General features: G+C 41.2%; 1 protein-coding gene across 1 annotated transcript in view; it reads left to right on the top strand.

Annotated features, from left to right (window-relative positions):
- The window catches only part of LOC132828080 (uncharacterized), a 33,334-nt gene extending 17,054 nt beyond the window's left edge, over positions 1-16,280 (top strand). Inside the window, exons 4-7 of the mRNA XM_060844993.1 lie at positions 5,069-5,153; positions 9,939-10,027; positions 15,376-15,428; positions 15,969-16,280. Of these exons, the coding sequence (XP_060700976.1) occupies positions 5,069-5,153; positions 9,939-10,027; positions 15,376-15,428; positions 15,969-16,223 (482 nt within the window). The 3' untranslated portion in view covers positions 16,224-16,280. The remainder of the gene's footprint in view (positions 1-5,068; positions 5,154-9,938; positions 10,028-15,375; positions 15,429-15,968) is intronic.
- Positions 16,281-20,547: the final 4,267 nt, after the last annotated feature.

The following is a 20,547-nucleotide window of genomic DNA, read 5'->3' as shown; positions in this document are numbered from 1 at the left end:
TTCATGTAGGATGGCAGTATCCTTCCCTAAAGGGCATTAGTGAACCAGATGGGTTTTAGCTGACAATCAGCAATAGGTTCATGGTCATCAATCATTGCTTAATTTTAGATTTTTTTTATTGAACCCAAATTCTACCATCTGCTGTAGTGGGCTTTGAAACCAGATCACCAGAACATTACCTGATTCTCTGGATTACCAGTCCAGTGATAACACTGCTAGACCACATCTCCCAAACTATTAATCTATTAATAGTTTTAACTTTAAATTATTTTAAAGCATTTATATCCTTTCAAAGATAATTCCCTCATGAAAATAAATATTAATTGTCCATTCCTAATTGCTCTCAAATACAGTGGCATGCTCAGTCATTTCAGAGAGAAGGTAAAGTCAACCACAATGCTGTAGGTCTGGAGTCCCCTGTAGATCAGGCCATCTAAGGATGTCAGTTTTCCTTCCTTAAGGACATTAGTGAACCATGTGGCTTTTTATAACAATTGATGATGATTTCATGGTCACCGTCACTGATGCAAGCTTTATAATCCAGATTTACAAACTGAAATTAAAATTTCATCAGCTGCCATGGTAAGAGTGCCAACCCATACCACTCACCTAGATCTTTGGAATACTAGCCCAGTGGTATTGCAACTATGTAACCAACTTTCCATGGCGGTGAATGTTGGGTGATCTTGTGTGGTGGATGTAAAGACAATGAATCATGGGTGGGGTTGTGGTTGGTACCACAAAGACATAGGAGTGATAATCAGATATGAGGAGCAGAGTGGTATGGGTTGGCATGAAACGTGAGAAGGGTGGGTAGAGGGCATTATTTTGACATTGGGTAGTTCAGTTGGTTAGTGCGACCTAGGAAACCATGCAGGATCAAAGGGGTGACTGGAAACATGAGATGCCATCAATTGGCATGAACAAGTCATGTGTGGGTGATGGGGCGTGAGAGCTGGAGGACTATTTAATGTTTTATTACAAGTGGAACCAAATCCTGGAGCACAGAGATGGGTCCATTATCCAGTCCTTCATGACACCCAGCAGCCCTTGTGCCTGGCATAGCACCCATTCCAGAGTCAGCAGGCCTGCATCCTGTTAGTACCTATCCCATGGAAAGAACATCCAAATATCCGAGCTTCTTTCTCTAGAGTCATGAGTCCAAATAATCCTGCAATATTACAATTCTGCCTGAAACCAGTGATCAGCACCAAGGATTTCCAATGCTGTAAGAGGAGCTATTGGTCAGGTTAAACATTAAACTGATGGTCTATCCACTGCGCTCCCCAGTCAGGCAGATCCGGTGCTGTTCAAAGAAGATTGTGGTTTTAGAGTAAGTCTTCATCCCTCAATCCACGGCAAAAGAAAACTGACTGGTAATTGATCTCATTGAGTTTTGTGAGATATTACTGTGTGAAAATTGACTTCTGACAATCCCTGTAAAACAATCACAGTGACACTTCACTTGTGAAGCAGTTCGCATTTTCCTGGGATTGGAAAAGGCACTGTATAAATGCAAATCATGTTGTCATTTTTGAAATAAATGATTCACTCAAAACTCTCCTGAGACAACTATCTGAGTGGTGACTGTTCTGTAACATGGATTATAATTACTACTAGGACTTCATTGTGCCCATTGCCAGTTGGTAATGTTTCCTATTACTATTGTAAGGCCAGAAAACTGACTCAATAAGTGAGAACTGAGCACTTTACTAAGTATTTTCTAATCAATCTGTTCAGAACTGTCATTATACCCCAAAATGTGACTTGAATCATGACTACTTGGATATTATGACTGCATATAATGGCCCTTGAGAATTGTTACTATTAACTGCTGGTTCTTTAATATGTTCATGTGACTATTATTTTAATAGCACTATTCATTTAACAGAGAAAAGCCAGACAAATATGTTTTAAATGCTTGATCACTAACATTGACAGCAATTATTCCTGGTCTACCATTTCCCTGTCTGTTCAATGTGCAGCTATCCTTCCATGACAGGACTGTGAATACTTGTCTCCACAACTGTATATTTCCTGGTGGTGGCAAAGCCCAGTTCTTTGACCGAAACTTTCATTTCACTTATACAGGGCAATGAAAGGGGACACTCTAGATCATAGCCACCAACTTGAACGCTTTGACTGGCCCAATATTAACTTTCCACTCTCAGAGACAGGAAGTTATTAGAACTTTTTGAGAAAAATGAGTCATTGCCAGGTATTTGCATCTCCTCATGCAACCACGTGGGAAAATTTCACAGGAATTAAATCATCCAAATCCATTGTATTAGTCGTGCATATAACAGAGGTTTCTTGTTTGAAACGTGAAATCGTAAAGGAGTCTCGACAGGGCAGATGTGGAGGGATGTGTCTTCATGTGAAATAATCTAGAACTTGGAGTCATGGTTTAAAAATCAGGGGTGACTCACTTAAACCACAGATGAGGTGAATTTGTTTTCTCTCTACGGGACATGAGATGTTAAAACTCTCTTCCTAGGAAAATAATGGAAGCAGAGTCCTTTAACATTTTTGAGACAGGGTAGATTGATTCTTGCTAAGGAAAGGAACAAAAGGTTACCATGGGAAAGCGAAAATGTGATTTGAAGTTGTAATAAGAGCAACCATGATCTCATTCAATTGGAGAGCAGGCTTAAGGAACTGAATGTTTAGATTATAGTGGTGCTGGAAAGGCACAGCAGTTCAGGCAGCATCCGAGGAGCAGTAAAATCGACGTTTCGGGCAAAAGCCCTTCATCAGGAATACAGGCAGAGTGCCTGAAGGGTGGAAAGATAAATGAGAGGAGGGTGGGGGTGGGGAGAAAGTAGAATAGAGTACAATAGGTGAGTGAGGGAGGGGGTGAAGGTGATAGGTCAGGGAGGAGGATGGAGTGGATAGGTGGAAAAGAAGATAGGCAGGTAAGACAAGTCATGGGGACAGTGCTGAGCTGGAAGTTTGGAACTGGGGTGAGGTGGGGGAATGGGAAATGAAAACTGGTGAAGTCCACATTGATGCTCTGGGGTTGAAGTGTTCCGAGGCGGAAGATGAGGCGTTCTTCCTCCAGGCGTCGGGTGGTGAGGGAGCAGTGGTGAAGGAGGCCCAGGACCTCCATGTCCTCAGCTGAGTGGGAGGGGGAGTTGAAATGTTGGGCCACAGGGCGGTGTGGTTGATTGGTGCGGGTGTCCCAGAGGTGTTCCCTAAAGCGCTCTGCTAGGAGGCGTCCAGTCTCCCCAATGTAGAGGAGACCGCATCGGGAGCAACGGATACAATGAATGATATTGGTGGATGTGCAAGTAAAACTTTGATGGGTGTGGAAGGCTCCTTTAGGGCCTTGGATGGAGGTGAGGGAGGAGGTGTGGGCGCAGATCATCTCTCCATCTCCATTAATGACGACACCTTAAATTTACCTGGACCATCTCTGACACCTCCCTCCTCTTCCTGGACCTCTCCATCTCCATTAATGACGACTGATTTGATACCATTTTTACAAACCCACCGACTCCCACAGCTACCTAGATTACACTTCTACCTCCTGCAAAAATGCTATCCCATATTCCCAATTCCTCTGCCTCCACCGTATCTGCTCCCAGGAGGACCAGTTCCACCACAAAACACACCAGATGGCCTCCTTCTTTAGAGACTGCAATTTCCGTTCCCACATGGTTAAAGATGCCCTCCAACGCATCTCGTCCACATCCCGCACTTCCGCCCTCAGACCCCACCCCCCCAACCGTAACAAGGACAGATGCTCACCTTCCACCCTACCAACCTTTGCGTAAACCAAATCATCCATCAACATTTCCGCCACCTCCAAACGGACCCCACCACCCGGGATATATTTCCCTCCCCACCCCTTTCCGCCTTCTGCAAAGACCGTTCCCTTTGTGACTACCTGGTCAAGCCCACGGCCCCCGACAACCCACCCTCCAGTCCTGGCACCTTCCCCTGCCACTGCAGGAATTGCAAAACCTGTGCCCATACCTCCTCCCTCACCTCCATCCAAGGCCCTAAAGGAGCCTTCCACACCCATCAAAGTTTTACCTGCACATCCACCAATATCATTCATTGTATCCATTGCTCCCAATGCAGTCTCCTCTACATTGGGGAGACTGGACGCCTCCTAACAGAGTGCTTTAGGGAACATCTCTGGGACGCCCACACCAATCAACCACACCGCCCTGTGGCCCAACATTTCAACTTTCCCTGGAGGCACGGTGGCACAGTGGTTAGCATTGCTGCCTCACAGCGCCAGAGACCCGGGTTCAACTCCCACCTCAGGCGACTGACTGTGTGGAATTTGCACGTTCTCCCCGTGTCTGCGTGGGTTTCCTCCGGGTGCTCCGGTTTCCTCCCACAATCCAAAGATGTGCGGGTCAGGCGAATTGGCCATTCTAAATTGCCGATAGTGTTAGGTAAGGGGTAAATGTAGGGGTATGGGTGGGTTACGCTTTGGCAGGTCGGTGTGGACTTGTTGGGCCAAAGGGCCTGTTTCCACACTGTAATCTAATCTAATCTAATCTTCCGCCTTGGAACACTTCAACCCCAGGGCGTCAATGTGAACTTCAAGAGTTTCCTCATTTCCCCTTCCCCCACCTCACCCCAGCTCCAAACTTCCAGCAAAGCACTGTCCCCATGACTTGTCTTACCTGCCTATCTTCCTTTCCACCTATCCACTCCACCCTCCTCCCTGACCTATCACCTTCATCCCCTCCCTCACTCACCTATTGTACTCTATGCTACTTTCTCCCCACCCCCACCTTCCTCTCATTTATCTTTCCACCATTCAGGCTCTCTGCCTTTATTCCTGATGAAAGGCTTTTGCCCGAAACGTCGATTTTACTGCTCCTCGGATGCTGCCTGAACTGCTGTGCTCTTCCAGCACCACTCTAATTTAAACGCTCATTTCTAGCATCTGCAGTCATTGTTTTGACCTTAAGGAACTGAATGGCCTATTCCTGTTTCTTGTTCATATGTTCCTCAAGTAATCTGGTTCTGTTGAACAATAATGCTGTGTCAGTTGACTACAGGTTAACATGAAGTAAATCTGAATGATATTCCATTGTTTCAACAGGACAGAAATATTCTTGTGAAGTTTCTTCAACAACTGCACCATCTACAAGTGCAAGTAATGAGATCCGATCTCCAAAATCCAAACGGTACTACCTTCTCAATACTGATTTGTTTTGATTAGCACCTCTTCTTCTACCTGATACGTTAACACTGTTCTTTTTTTGGCTAAATAAGTGAAAATTATCTTTTATTAGAGAATGTATCTCATCAAATAGAAATGCTGACTGGATTTACAACATATTGTTGTGTCCTCAGGAAAGCATTTTGCCGTTAGTCGGATTTAAGAATAAGAAGTAACAATCTTCATTTTGATAACTCTCAGATAGTGCTCTTTGCATTATGCATTGAGATTGCTTCATCTCCAAGCTTCTCTTGTGGTGAGATTTGCTTGCCAAATTGACCTTTGTTATCTGATTTGGAATGACATTGACATGGTAGTTGTATTTCTGCTGGTCGAAAGGAGCGATTGGGCAATGTTCTTACACAGCTTTGTTGTCTTACCGATGACAGACAGCTTGCAGCATTGATCTAATTTCCACATTATTAGCCTGCGCTGTTGGCAATAAGCAGAAGGAATTGCAAATGTGAGGTAAACAACAAATAACTGAGTCTTTCACATTACAATGGAGATAAGGTGAGAACGCTAAATAAATGTAAAAAAAGTGCATTGGAAGCACAAGAGTTAAGTACACACCTACAGAGAAATAGACTCATTTATAGTTTGGTGTGGAATTCTTTACAATTCAATTCCACAGCTGAATTTAAACAGACCACAGTAGTCAACTGACCTTAGAAAAACAAAGATTACTGGAAGAATTCATTCAGATTTCTAGCAGACACACACTATTTATTTTTAGCAGGAAGTTATTAAGGAAACTTTCAAAAATGTTGGGCTGGATCCCGTTAATGCGGGTTGGCTGAAAGGAGTTATCCTGATCCCTTTAAGATGGAGGCTTTTTGCTGACTTGTGACTTGCTCCCAACAAATGGCAACAGAATGACTTTCACTTCTACCTTCAAATGTAGGGGTGCCAAATGAATGTTCTTCAGATATGACTTTCACAGCATGTATCAGCCCCACACAACTCAACAAAAAATTACCACATGAAGTCCCATTTGCAGTTGAGTTTTCTAACTCCTTTTCTTATGTATCACTGGAAGGGGAAACCACAAATATGTGTTCCATCCAGTACTGCTTCATGTCCAAAATGTGGGATAGAACTCATAGGAGGTGCTTTTTGCTGAAGTGGAAATTAATCTCTGTTATCTTTGCAACTACATGTAGTCATTGTTCAGATTTTGCACTGTCTCTCTCCATTTGAAGCGTCTCTATCTGAAGTTTCTTGATACCCACTAGGTGTTACATTTAGGACTGAACATAATCGACACAGGAATTTTCCAGAGAGAAAGTAAATTTTGTTCTTAGAATTTACATCCCCACATGCCTTTGGCTTATATGTCCACTCTTTTTATTTTTTGAACAAAGAAACTTGTCTTAACTAAAATTTCAATATGTCCATATAAATAATTTGGGGCGATGATCGGTTGCCATGAGACAGTACACGTGTTTTTTTTAAAACAAAGCACCAATTCTTTAAATACTAACTGTTGCATATCTTCTAATCAAACCTTTGAATGCAAATTTACAATCCACCAATGCCAACATCCTCCTCATATCTTCATAATTACTCCGATATAAATACAGTACCCTAGTTTCAGATGAACTATATCTTATTTAAACTTAATGTAAAATTGAATCATAGTATGGTCATTATTCCCTAATTAGTTTTACAACAAGATTATTAACTAACATACTCGAAAAACACACTTGACCTCATCCTGCATGCTGCATGACAGTATCAGTAAGAGTAACCACCGCACAGACCTGTGGAAATAAAGGACCACCTTCACACTGAAAAAACCCTCCATCATGTTGAGTAGCACAAGCACAAGCACTGTGCTTAATGGGACAGACTTCAAGCAGATCTGGCAATTCAAAATCAAGTATCCATTTAGCACTATTGACCATCAATAGCAGCAGAATTGTACTCCAGTGCAATCGGTAACCTCATAGCCCAGTATATCCCCTACTCAACCATTACCCTTAAGCAAGGGAATCAATCCTCATTCAATGAAGAGTGCAGAAGGACATATCAACAGCAGCACCAGGCATGCCTATAAATGAAGTGTCAACCTGCGAAGCTATCAAAAAGTATGACTTGCATGCCAAACGGCATAAACAGTAAGTGATAGGCAAAGCTAATTGATCCCACAATCAATGGGTCATACATAAGCTCTGCAGTCCTTCCATACTCAGTAATGCTGGACAATTAAAAACTTACTGGACCAGGAGGTTCCACAAATATCCCCATTCCCAATGGTGGAAGAGCCTAACATATCAATGCAAAAGATAAGGCTGAAGCATTCACAGCAATTTTTAGCTAGAAGCACAAAGTGTATGATTTATTTGAGCCTCTTCTAATAGACTCAGCATCACAGATACCACTCTTCAGCCAATTCAATTCACTCCATGTGAAAATGGTTGGAGGCACTGAATATGGCAAAAGCTGTAGCCCCTGATAATATTCTGGCAATAGTACTGAAGACCTGTGCTCCAAAACCTGCCAATCCCCCAAGCCAAGCTGTTCCAGTACAGTTACAACACTGGCATCTACCAGCAATGTGGAAAATTGCCCAGGTATGTCCTGTACATAAAAAGCAGGATAAATCCAACCCAGCCACTTAGCGCCCCATGAGTTTTCTCTTGATCATAAGTAAAGTGGTTGAAAGTTCCATCAATAGTTCTATCAAGCAACATCTGCTCAGCAATAACCTGCTCAATGATACCCAGCTGGTTCTGCCAGGGCCACTCAGTTCCTGACCACAATGCAGCCTCCGTTCAAATACAGAGAAAAGAGCTAAATTCCAGAGGTTAGGTGACAATGACAGCCCTTGACACCAAGGCCGCTTTGATCAAGTGTGGCTTCAAGGAGCCCTTGCAAAACTGGAATCAATGAGTATCAGGGGCAAACTCTCCACTGATTGGAGTTATACTTGGCGCAGAGGAAGATGGTTGTGGCAGGTGGGGGTCAAAATTCTCAGCCCCAAAATATCTCTGCAGGGGTTCCTCAGGGTAGTGTCCTGGCCCAACCATCTTTAGCTGCTTCAACAATGACCCTCACTCCACAGTAAGGTCAGAAGTGGGGACATTCGCTGATGACTGCACATTGTTAACCACCATTTGCGATTCATGTTCAAATGTAACAATACCTGGACTAAATAGAGTCCTGGGCTGACAAGTGGCAAGTAACATTTATGCCACACAAATGCCAGACAATGACAATCTCCAATAAGAGACAATCTAACCATCATCACTTGACATTCAATAGGGTTACTATCACTGAATTCCTTAGTATTAACATCCTGGAGGTTAACATTGACCAGAAACTAAACTGGATTTACCATATAAATGTAAATATATATACCATGCATTGGCTACAAGAGCAGATGAGTAGTTAGGAATACTGCAGTGAGTAACTCACCTCCTGACTCCCCAAAGCCTGTCCACCATCTAAAATGTACAAGACACAAGTCAGGAGTGTAAAGGAATACTCTCCACTTGACTGAATAAGTGCAGCTCCAAAACATTCAAGAATCTTGACACCGTCCAGGACAGAGCAGCCCACTTGATTGATATTGCATCACCAGGCATCTGAGCAATTCGGGTTGTTACAAGCTTGGCTCTTTCGACATTCCTTTGATAAACCATGACCTCACCAGCATCCAATATGGAAAAGTGGTTAGTTGAGTGGGAGGCTGAAGGAACTCATCTTTCACGTGCCTGATCTTTCTGGATTATCTAGCAGTCACCCATTCCTCCTCAGTCTTTCTGGGCTTAATCTGCAGTGTATCTGCTTTGTTAAACATCCTATGCAGAGTTAATGGCTTCACTGATTCACTACAGCAACATTAAGTGTTGCTTAAATTTCAAAACCTAGAGCTAAGTTTCTACAACTGAAAACACTCTCCATGCATGAAACAAGCGCAGCTCAGTGCATGACACTAGATGGGGATTTCACACAGCTGAACTGTCCTGCCATGTCTTCAGACTAACCTCAGGATAGTTACTTTGAAATGGAGGTGAAGAAAGCAAAAAATAAAGCAACTCACCAATCAGCTCCAATTGATCTACGTCTTTGCAAACAGACACTCACACTGAATACTCAGCAATCAATCAGCTTTCCCATGATACCACTGTTTGATTTTTGTTTGAAACTCAGTGTTCTGGAAGCTGTAGTGGCAACAGTCTCTCTCCTAGGCATTTCGCTGCTTGTTGGATGCTGCCTGAACTGCTGTGCTCTTCTAGCACCACTGATTCAAAGTCCAATCATAGTATGTTTACTTTCTGTGATTGACTCCAGGGGTATGTTATTTAAGTTGATAGTTGAGAGCAGCACTGGGAGCACTGTTGAGGTTACCAGAAGGGCCAACTCGGGGCTGTGATTTTGAACCCAGGTCTCTAGGTGTCCTCTCAATGGATTTAACATATCCCACAGCAATATCTGATGAAATGTAAGGAAGACATTCCTGGAAACATGGCCAAGATGTATTCTTTAACCAACACCAGTGATAAAAACAAAATCTGGTTATTAACACACACCTATCTTTGGGACCATACTGTGTGCAAATTGGGTGGCATGTCTTGTATATTCTAACAGTACCCACATTCCAAAATTACTTCATTGCTTGCAAAGTAATGTCCTAAAGTTAAATTTAAATGACCTCTATAAATATAAATATTATTTCTTTAAACGGATGTCCAAAAATCAATTGAGAACCAACATTGACCCTTGACTATTCTTTATATCACAGACTGGTTTTCATCATAGTTGGTGTGCTGGGGGCGTTTCTTATTGTTTTTGCAGTTTCTCTGCTTTGGTACATGAAGAAAATGAACAAGGGTGAGTCTCTCTTTCTCTTTGATCATTTCATTACATGTCAATAGTACAATACAACAAATACATTGCTTATTATAAAACATCCACAATTGCAATGTACTGCACATTCCAGTCAATATTTTAGATGTGATAGACTAAGACATTCATGTTGCCAGTTAAAAGCTAATATTGCCCCGAACTGTGCAGAAATCTGTATTTAACATGGATTTTGAATAATTGAGAAATGGCATGAAGTGATTTTGGTAAGAGTGAGATTTTGCCAGAAGAGTCCTATCAAACTCAAAACATTAACCTTGTTTCTCTCTCCAATGATGCTGCCAGACCTGCAGAGTTTCTCCAACATTTTCTGTTTTGATCCTCCAGTTTGATGTGAATGGCAGAGTGGTGAATATACCAGGCCTATGAAGTTACAGGTTGCGATAGAACGCAATGCCACTCCAGGTGAAAGCACAGATCATTCATCGAATCCCAGTTTTAGGTTCTGTTTGAAATCTATCCCATTTTGCAGGGGTGGTGCCACAGAAGGTGGCATGGTGACTTAGCACTGCTGCCTCACAGCACCAGGATCCCAGGTTCGATTCCAGCCTCGGGTGACTGTCTGCATGGGTTTCCTCTGGGTGCTCCTGTTTCCTCCCATTGGTCATGCTAAATTGCCCTTGGTGCTAGGTGCATTAGTTACAGGGAAATGGGTCTGGGTGGGTTACTTTTCAGAGGGTAGGTGTGGACGGTTGGGCCGAAGGGCTTATTTCCACACTGTAGGAAATCTAATCTAAACAAAAAAGGGATTATCTGCAAAGTGAAGTCACATGGAGAGCAGACCAAGTAATGGCAGAGGTAAAAACAAGGACTGCAGGTGCTGGAAACCAGAGTCTAGATTAAAGTGGTGCTGGAAAAGCACAGCAGGTCAGGACAGAATACAATTCCCCAAAGAGGAATTAGTGAACCAGATGCTTAGTTATATGCGACAATCAATGACAGTTGCTTCAATTTTGGATTAATTGAGATTTAATACCAATGCATGCTTGGTAGGATTTGAGGAGAAAGTGAGGACTGCAGATGCTGGAGATCAGAGCTGAAAATGTGTTGCTGGAAAAGCGCAGCAGGTCAGGCAGCATCCAAGGAGCAGGAGAATCGACGTTTCGGGCATGAGCCTGAAGAAGGGCTCATGCCCGAAACATCGATTCTCCCGCCCTTTGGTAGGATTTGAACCTATAGTTCCAAAACATTAGGCTGATCACATGAATTACTACTTTAGTGACATTACTACGACACCACTGCAGCCATGTGGTGGTGCAATTGAAAGTAATGAGCCAAATTTCTTTAATTTGACCCAATCATATTATGCATCAGTAAAATACAGGATTAACATTTTCTCTTTAAGAAAATTTACATGAAAACGTGAGAGTGTGGTGCTGGTGAGGAGCAGGAGAATCAACATTTCAGGCATAAGTCCTTCATTAGGAATTCCTTGGCTTACACCTGAAACAGCGATTCACCTGCTCCTCAGATGCTGCCTGACTTGCTGTGCTTTTCCAGCAACACACTCTCGACTCTGATCTCCAGTATCTGCAGTCCCCACATTCTCCACGGAATAATCCATAATGGAATGTGTATTCAAGCAGTTATTAGATTATCTGTGATTTATAAAAAATACAGTCTAATTTATTTTAGCTTTTCAGTCATTTGTGATTGAGAAATTGCTCTGCTTAAGTACAAACCCATCCTTCCCCAAGACATGCGAGGTGAAATCTTTAGGTGAGTAATCTTTCAGGATAAATGCATGTGGTATGTTAGTCAAATTCCTCTCAGTAATATCTTAAGGGTAACATGAATGGAATGAGTCATTAGTAGCCTTCTATTCATACAAGCATGAAGTTGCTGACAGCACCATAACTCCACATGCAAAAAAAAGTGTGCATCAAAGGATTCTCCTTGTGACAACTCTGACAAAGTTAGATTTTGAGTAAAATATTAGGTCACATTTGTAGACAAAATTTAGTACAACAGGAATCCAGATGTGTTTAGGGTTGACATCTGAAGTTAAATCTAGATATGAAGCACAAAAGACTGTCCTAAAGAACACATGATGCTGGCTGGATGTGTGAGAGAGCAATGGCAGCAACACAAGTTTATAAACCTGTTAAAACTCATTATTTATCATTTATCAACTATTTTTCCCTTTCATTTTTAAAAAGAAATAATTAATCCTCATGCAGCCATAGTTCATGATGAAGAAGTAGTGTAAACAGTTTCTAGGCTCAGATGTAGAAATAACAGTAGAATTTGTCAACTTGAACCTGTTTCACAACTCTTCACTTCCATTAAGAAAGTAATGTCAGTAAAATTCCTGTCATTAGGAGATAGGTTTTTAATACTATTGATTCATTAAAACTACTCCTGGTATTTTCATGAAACTTGTACACACTTATGGTCATTCTTGTGCAAATTGAACATCAACAAACAAAATTGTTGCATGTTAATTCTTCTATGTTGCATCACATTTGCTTCCTTTTCCTTTCTCATTTAAAAGATTTTTTTAAAATGTGAAGCATATGGATTAAAATTCTGGGGAATGAATGATTTCTTCTGGTTGAGGTTGATGAGTCATCAACTTAAAATCATGAGCAGAAGAATGATGAGAAGTTTTAGGAGAAGGTATTATCACAAAGAATGGCAAAGAACATTACATTTTTTAGGGAAAATTCAGATAATGACTTGAAGTGGAGGAAGATAAAGATCATTGAAGAGGAATAAAAGGTATTCATATTCATGTGGCCCATAAAGTGCTGTCGTCAGCAGCTGTGGTTCTCCAAGCCAAATATGGCTCATAAACCAACAATAGAGATGCATTTTCCACTGATGAAGTAGTTCCAGAGATGACTCTGCTGATCTCTTTTACTGATCTCTCCCAGATTCTCATTGTAAATCACTATTTCTGGTCAAGATGATGGTTGAACAATTGCCATGTCTGTCATACCTTTAAAAGTGAACAGTCATAATTGATTGGGATTGATTGTGCACACATGATTTGTATATAAATATCTTCCACACTTTTATACAGTAAGTCTATTTTAAGTGGAGAACTGTCTCCTTTTCAGTCACAAGTTCTGCTTTGTCTAGTTGTTAGAGACTTGTTTAAAGTAAACTGTGCAGACAATTTGTCATTATGCACCTTTTGTTGAGTAAACAGACTTTGTTTGCTTAATGTTGCATAAATAGATCTGGTTTACTGTCTTAAAAATTAATTCTGCCTGTTGCCAATACACCCAGTCATTGGCAACAGACAGGGCCCACCTTTACTCTGTAGAAGTGAATGACATTTGAATTAAAATTGGGTGCTGATTTCTCCCTGTAGTGAATTATTTGGTTTCTCTTTTACTGGCATGATAGAACAAGGGGTCTTTGTCAATACAGACAAAGGAGCGACGTGGTGGCTCAGCGGTCAGCACTGCTACTTCACAGTGCTAGAGACCCAGGTTTGATTCTGGCCTTAGGTGACTGTCTGTATGGAGTTTGCACATTCTCTCTGTGCCCAATTGGGTTTCCTCCCACAGTCCAAACTATCTGCATATTAGGTGGATTGGCCGTAGGAAATGTTGGGATGAGACTGGGTTGGATACTGTGGACTCAAGGGGTCGCTTTCACACTGTAGAGATTCGACGTAGAATTGAGGGATCTTTGAGTTGCAAAACCCCAAACAAATATTGGGTAGAGGGACAGGGTTTAATTTTCACTTTCACATATTGAACAATGTGCTGACAGAGCACTTGGTAGAAATCAATGGGATAGAACCTGAATGGATTCTACAACAGATGGTGACCTACTCTATGAGATAGTGCATGAAGATTGCCTCCACACTTTCTGAGTGCTATGTAAAATGACCAAGAGCAGTATTTTTCTCCATACAGTGTGATGAAGGTTCAAAATATATCATTATTATTTTGAAACATGGGTTCTAAAGTCGAGGAAAGAAATGGATCTTAGTTTTCAGACCATGAAAGATTGTTTCTCAGAAGTCAGAAAGTAATTTTGCACGAGTTAAAATAAATTTCTAAGAAATCATGTGATTTAGATAAATGAAAAGCAAACCACCCAAGAAGTTTTAAAACCATGAGAGATAAGTAAGTAAGTCTGAGGCAGGTTCATTCAGACAGGAATCATTCAGGGAGAAGAGGCCCTTTACAGCAGATATGCTGTCGTCAGCAGTCCAACCTGTCAGGCCTGAAGGAAGCTGAAAAAATGTCAGAAATAGAAGGCTGTTGAGGTGTCAGAGGGGCATCGTGCAAGGCTGTTGAAGACTTGAGTTTAAGAAACGTATGTTCTGCAGTAAATAAGCTGAGTTGTCAAAATGTTTAAAGGTCTCAGGAAGAGACATTAACTAAAGAAAATGGCATGTGGTGAATGCAAAAACCTTTCCATGAGTAAACTAATGACAGCTCCACCATCTGAACAATAAGCTTTACAATGGAAAGAGGGGTCACCCTTCATTGAGGTTCAGATTCTATAAGGTTGTTGTTGTTGTTGTGATAAAAGGGTTGAATTGATTTTCTGATATTTGGAAATATCAGAATAGACCTTGAATAGTTTATACGTGCTTTGGTTTTGTGTATTAAATATTGATTTTTGTTTGTGATCTCCCAGATATAGGAAAGATGCTGTGAAACTTGAAAGGATTCAAAAAAGATTTACAAGGATGTTGCCAGGATTGGAGGGTTTGAGCAAAAGGGAGAAGCTGAATATGCTGAGGCTATTTTCTCAGGAGGATCAGGGGCTGAGGGGCAACCTGATTGAAGTTTATAAATTCATGAATGACACAGATAGAGTGACCAGCAAAGGTCTTTTCCCCAGGGTTGGGGAATACAAAACCAGAGGGCATATGCTTAAGATTACAAAATGTAAAAGGCACCCAGATGGGTAAATGAATAGGAAGGGTTTAGAGAGATCTGGGCCAAATGCTGGCTAATGGGGCTAGAATAACTTAGGATAAGGGTTGGCATGAGCAAGTTAGACCGAAGGGTGTGTTTACATGCTGTATGTGTCTATGACTCTATGAGTCCACATTGGCGACCTCCTGTAAATATATTCAGTGACTGGCCTCCATGGTAAACAAAGTAAAATAAAACCTATGGCTCATCAAAGCTGGCTCCCACTTTGGGATCTTACTTGTTCAATATTACCATCAACTATGATTGCAATAATAGGAAAATCATGTGTATGATACAGATGAAGTTCACCTGAATATAAAGCAATGTGAGGTTATGCACACCACAAGACATACTGACTTTAGAAATGTTATGCTGATTAACTATTCCTGCCACAGCTCTTTCAACAATAACTTTGTAATCTTTCAGGGAATTGCTGCATTATACGTAGTCGAAGAGGTCAGAATGCAGATGATAATCAGGTAAGAATATCAATTCTGAGTTCTCTGAATAATATTTTGAAATTTGCAGAACTATCTAATCAACATTTTGTAGAATCCAGAAACTAACCAGTCAGCTGATGCAATCAATCCTTTCTCTCTCATGTGCATATCTAGCTTTACCCAAAGGTAACCATGCTAATTGCTTTAACCAATCCTTTGAAGAGAAGGATTTCAGGAGAAGCTTCTTTACCCAGAGAGTGATCGGAGCGTAGAAATCTCTACTAAAGGGACAGTCTGTAAAAATACCATAAATCCATTTGAGGGGAAGATAGATAGGCTCATAAGGACAAATGAACAAAAAGATATGTTGCTGAGGTTAAGAGGATTGGGAGAAGGTTCTCGAGAACAGTGATACAAGTATAAACTTGTTGGGCCAAATGGAATGTTTCTGTGCTGTAAAAAATTTCAAAACTTTACAAACTTATAATATTAAACAAGTATATTTGTCCTCATAATGCTACAAATCTATGTTGAAGTTACTCAGAAATAAATTGGATTGTGTGTATTTTTATAATGCAGCAACTAGCAGCAGCAGAAGAGACCATCATATATGCCAATGTAAGAGTCACAGAAAGTAGCTCATCTGAAACACGCAGTGATGGAAATGTCCAGTTCAATAAGAATGAAGATGGAATCAATTACGCAACAGTACAGTTTCAAAAGAAATCATCAGCACGGACAGGTGAGATGGAAAAGGACATGATTAACAACACAAACAGTGTCATCTACAGTGAAATCAATACTTCAAGGAAGTCCCCAGAGAACATTGGATGAACTTCATCTTTCATAATCTGCAAGATTCTCAAAAGGAAATTTATGTAATATTACTCATGAGGGAAGCCATTTATCATAAGTGATTCTCTTCACTCCTTAGACTATAAAAACGAAAGAGCGGAAGTAGGCCATTCAGCCTATCGAGTCTGGTCCACCAATCAATGAGCTCATGGCTGATCGGAAAATCCTCAACTCCACCTTGCTGCCTTATCCCCATGATCATTGAGACCCTCACTGACTACAAATCTGTCTATCTCATTTAAAGTATACTTAATGACCCAGCCTCAGCAGGCCTATGCAGTAAAGAATTCCACTGATTCACTTTCTTCCGAAAGAAAAGAATCATCCTCATCTCTGTCTTAAATGGACAACTCCTTCCTCTGAGGTTATCCCCTCTGATCCTAGATTATATAACAGGGAAAATAAACTCTCTGTATCTAATCTACCAAGCTCTCTTGAACTCTTATATTCTCAACAAAATGTTCTCTCCTCCTTCTGTACTCCAATGAGTACAAATCCAATCTACTCCACCTCTCTTCATAATAAAATCACTTCATATCCAGAACCAACCTAAAGAATTGCTTCCAATGCCAGTATATTTTGTCTTAGACAAGGGGACCAAGCTGTTCATAGCATTCTGGCTATTGTCTGACTTGCCCATTTTTCTTTGCATTTCAATGACACTAAATTTCTTCTGGATATAAGCCACCTATATATATATATATATATACATACACACACATTGTCCAACTCTACCTGCAGCTTGGGAATTATTCCTGACAGTTTTCCCCAGTTTAACTGATAACCTGATAATATCCTTTGAAGATATAAGAGTAGACTAGGTTAATATAGTAGATGTCACATAATTAGATTTCAAAGAAATCTATACAAGAAAGATGGATTGCACCTGAATTAGAAGGGGACAAATATACTGGCAGGGAAATTTGCTCGAGCTGCTCAGGAGATTTTAAACTAGTAAAGTTGGGGGGTGTGGGAATCGCAATGAAATAGAGAGGAAAGAAATCAATCTGAGACTGGTATAGGTGGAACAGGGAGCAAGTCAAACAGTCAGGACAGGAAGGAATAAATCAGCAAACAAGATAGCACTGATCAATTAAACTGTATTTACTTCAATGCAAGAGACCTAATGGGGAAGGCAGATGAACTCAGGGCATCGTTAGGAACATGGGTCTAGGATATCAAAACAATTACAGAAACATGGCTCAGGGATGGACAGGACTGGCAGCTTAATGTAACTGGATATGAAATGCTACAGGAAGGATAAAAGAGGGGGGGAGGGATGGCAAGAGAGGAGGGGGAGTGGCATTTTGATAAGGGATAGCATAACTGCTGTTCTTAGGGACCATATTCCTGCGAATACATCCAGGGATGTTATTTGCGTGGAACTGAGAAATAAGAAAGGGATGATTACATTATTGGGGTTGTATTATAGACCTCCTAATACTCAGTGGGAAATTGAGAAACAAATTTGTAAGGAGATTTCAGTTATCTGTTAGAATAATAGGGTAGTTATGGAAGGAGATTTTTAAACTTGCCAAACATAGACTGGACTGCCATAGTGTTAAGACTTTAGATGGATAAGAATTTGTTCAGTGTGTACCAGAAAATTTTCTGATTCAGTATGTGGATGTTCCTACAAGAGAAGAAGCAAAACTTGACCTAATCTGGGAAATAAGGCAGGGCAAGTGACTAGGGTGTCAGTGGGGGAGCACTTTGGGGCCAGCGACCATAATTCTATTAGTTTTAAAATAGTGATGGAAAAGGATAGACCAGATCTAAAGGTTGAAGTTCTGATTAGGAGAAAGGTTAATTTTGACAGTATTTGACAAGAACTTTCAAAAGCTGACTGGAGGCAGATGTTCGCAGGTAAAGGGATGGCTGGAAAAAGAGAAGCCTTCAAAAATGAGATAATGAGGGTCCAGAGTCAGTATATCCCTGTTAGGGTGAAAGGAAAGGCTAGGAGGTGTAGGGAATGCTAGATGACTAGAGAAATTGCTGTTTTGGTTAAGAAAAAGAAGGAAACCTATGTCAGGCATAGACAGGAGAGATTGAGTGAACCCTTAGAAGAGTATAAAGGCAGTAGGAGTATACTTAAGAGGGAAATGAGGAGTGCTAAAAGGGGACATGAGATAGCTTTGGAAAATAGGTTTAAGGAGAATTCAAAGGCTTTTTATAAATACATTAGGGACAAAAGGGAGAGAATAGGACCCCTCAAAGATCAGCAAAGCAGCCTAAGTGTGGAGCTGCAGGAGCTGGGGGAAGATACTAAATCAGAGTTTTGTGTCAGTGTTTACTGTGGAGAATGACATGGAAGATATAGAATGTAGGGAAATAGATGGTGACATCTTGGAAAATGTGTATATTATAGAGGAGGAGATGCTTGATGTCGTGAAGCAGATAAAAGTGTTTAAATCCTCAGGACCTGATTAGGTGTACACTAGAACTTTGTGGGAAGCTAGGTAAGTGATTATTGGGCCCCTTGCTGAGATATTTGTGTCATCGATAGTCACAGGTGAGGTGCCAGAAGATTAAAGGTTGGCTAACGCAATGCCACTATTTAGGAAAGGTGGTAAGGAAATGTCAAGGAATTATAGATCAGTGAGCCTGACATCGGTGGTGGGCAAGTTGTTGGAGGGAATCCTGAGGGACAGGATTTAAATGCATTTGGAAAGGCATGGCTTTGTGCGTGGGAAATCATGTCTCACCAACTTGATGAGTTTTTTGAATAAGTGACAAAGAGGATTGGTGAGGGCAGAGCGGTGAATGTGATCTATATTAACTTCAGTAAGGCGTTCAACTCCTCATGGGAGACTGGTTAGCAAGGTTAGATTTCATGGAACACAAGGTGAACTAGCCATTTGAATACAGAACTGGCTCAAAGGTAGAAGGTGGTGGTGGAGGGTTGCTTTTCATGTGGAGTGCCACAAGACTGGTGCTGGGTCCACAACTTTTTGTCATTTATATAAATGATTTGGATGTGAACATATGAAATACAGTTAGTAAGTTTGCAGATGACACCAATATTGGAGGTGTAATGGACAGCGAAGACGGTTACCTCAGAGCACAATGCGATCTTGATCAGTATATTGGGTATACTGATATACCAATATACCAATCACTACAGCGGACAGCTGAAACTGACACCCGGAAGCGGCAAGGACAGACCACTATAAATGCCGGAAGAAACATCAAAGAAGCGCTTCGCAGGAGGCTCCACAGCACTGATGATGTCTCCTAGCCAGGGGACGAAACGTTTGCAACAAAAGCTTTCAGTTCGGCGAACAGAACCACTACAGATCTTGATCAGATGGGCCAATGGGCTGAGGAATGAGTGATGGAGTTTAATTTAGATAAATGCGTGGTACTGCATTTTGGAAAAAAACATAAATCTGAGCAGGACTTATACACTTAATGGTAAGGTCCTAGGGAGTGTTACTGAATAAAGAGACCTTGGAGTGCAGGTTCATAGCTCCTTGAAAGTGGAGTCGCAGGTTGATAGGATAGTGAAGAAGGCATTGGTATGCTTCCCTTTATTGAGTATCAGAGTTGGGAGGTCATGTTACAGCTGTACAGGACATTGGTTAGGCCACTTTTGGAATATTGTTTGTAATTCAGGTCTCCTTCCTATCAGAAGGATGTTGTGAAATTTGAAAGGATTCAAAACGTACTTACAAGGACGTTGCCAGGTTTAGAGGATATGAGCTATAGGGAGAGGCTGAATAAGATAGGGCTGTTTTCCCTGGAGCGTTGCAGGCTGAGGGGTGACCTTATAGAGACTTATACAATCACAAGGAGCAAATAGACAAAGTCTTTTTCCTGAAGTGGGGAAGTCCAGCACTAAATGGCATAGGTTTAGGGTGAGAGGGGAAAGATATAAAAGGGACCAAAGAGGCATTTTTTTCACGCAGAGGGTGGTGTATGTACGGAATGAGCTGCCAGAGGGAGTGGTGGAGGCTGGTACAATTACAACACTCAAAAGGCACCTGGGTGGGAATATGAATAGGAAGGGTTTATGGAGATAAGGGCCAATAGGACTAGATTAGGTTAGGATATCTGGTCGGCACGGACAAGTTGGACCAAAGGGTCTGTTTCCTTGCTGTACATCTTTATGACTCTAAATGTTTGATAATGTGTCATGCAGTAAACTCATGACAAAGTGGAGTCTGTGGGAAAGTAGCTAAATGGATACAGAGGAATATTTCCACCTGTGGAAGAGTGCAAATCTAAGGATGATCAATATCGTGCATTTATTAATAAATCTCACAGAAAAATAAGAAAAAGAATTCCTTAATCAGAATATAAA

This window comes from Hemiscyllium ocellatum, chromosome 26 (genome assembly GCF_020745735.1).
Source record: "Hemiscyllium ocellatum isolate sHemOce1 chromosome 26, sHemOce1.pat.X.cur, whole genome shotgun sequence".
Taxonomy (NCBI): Eukaryota; Metazoa; Chordata; class Chondrichthyes; order Orectolobiformes; family Hemiscylliidae; genus Hemiscyllium; species Hemiscyllium ocellatum.
The sequence above is the reverse complement of the archived record's forward strand: the minus strand, read 5'-3'. Positions and strand labels throughout refer to the sequence as shown.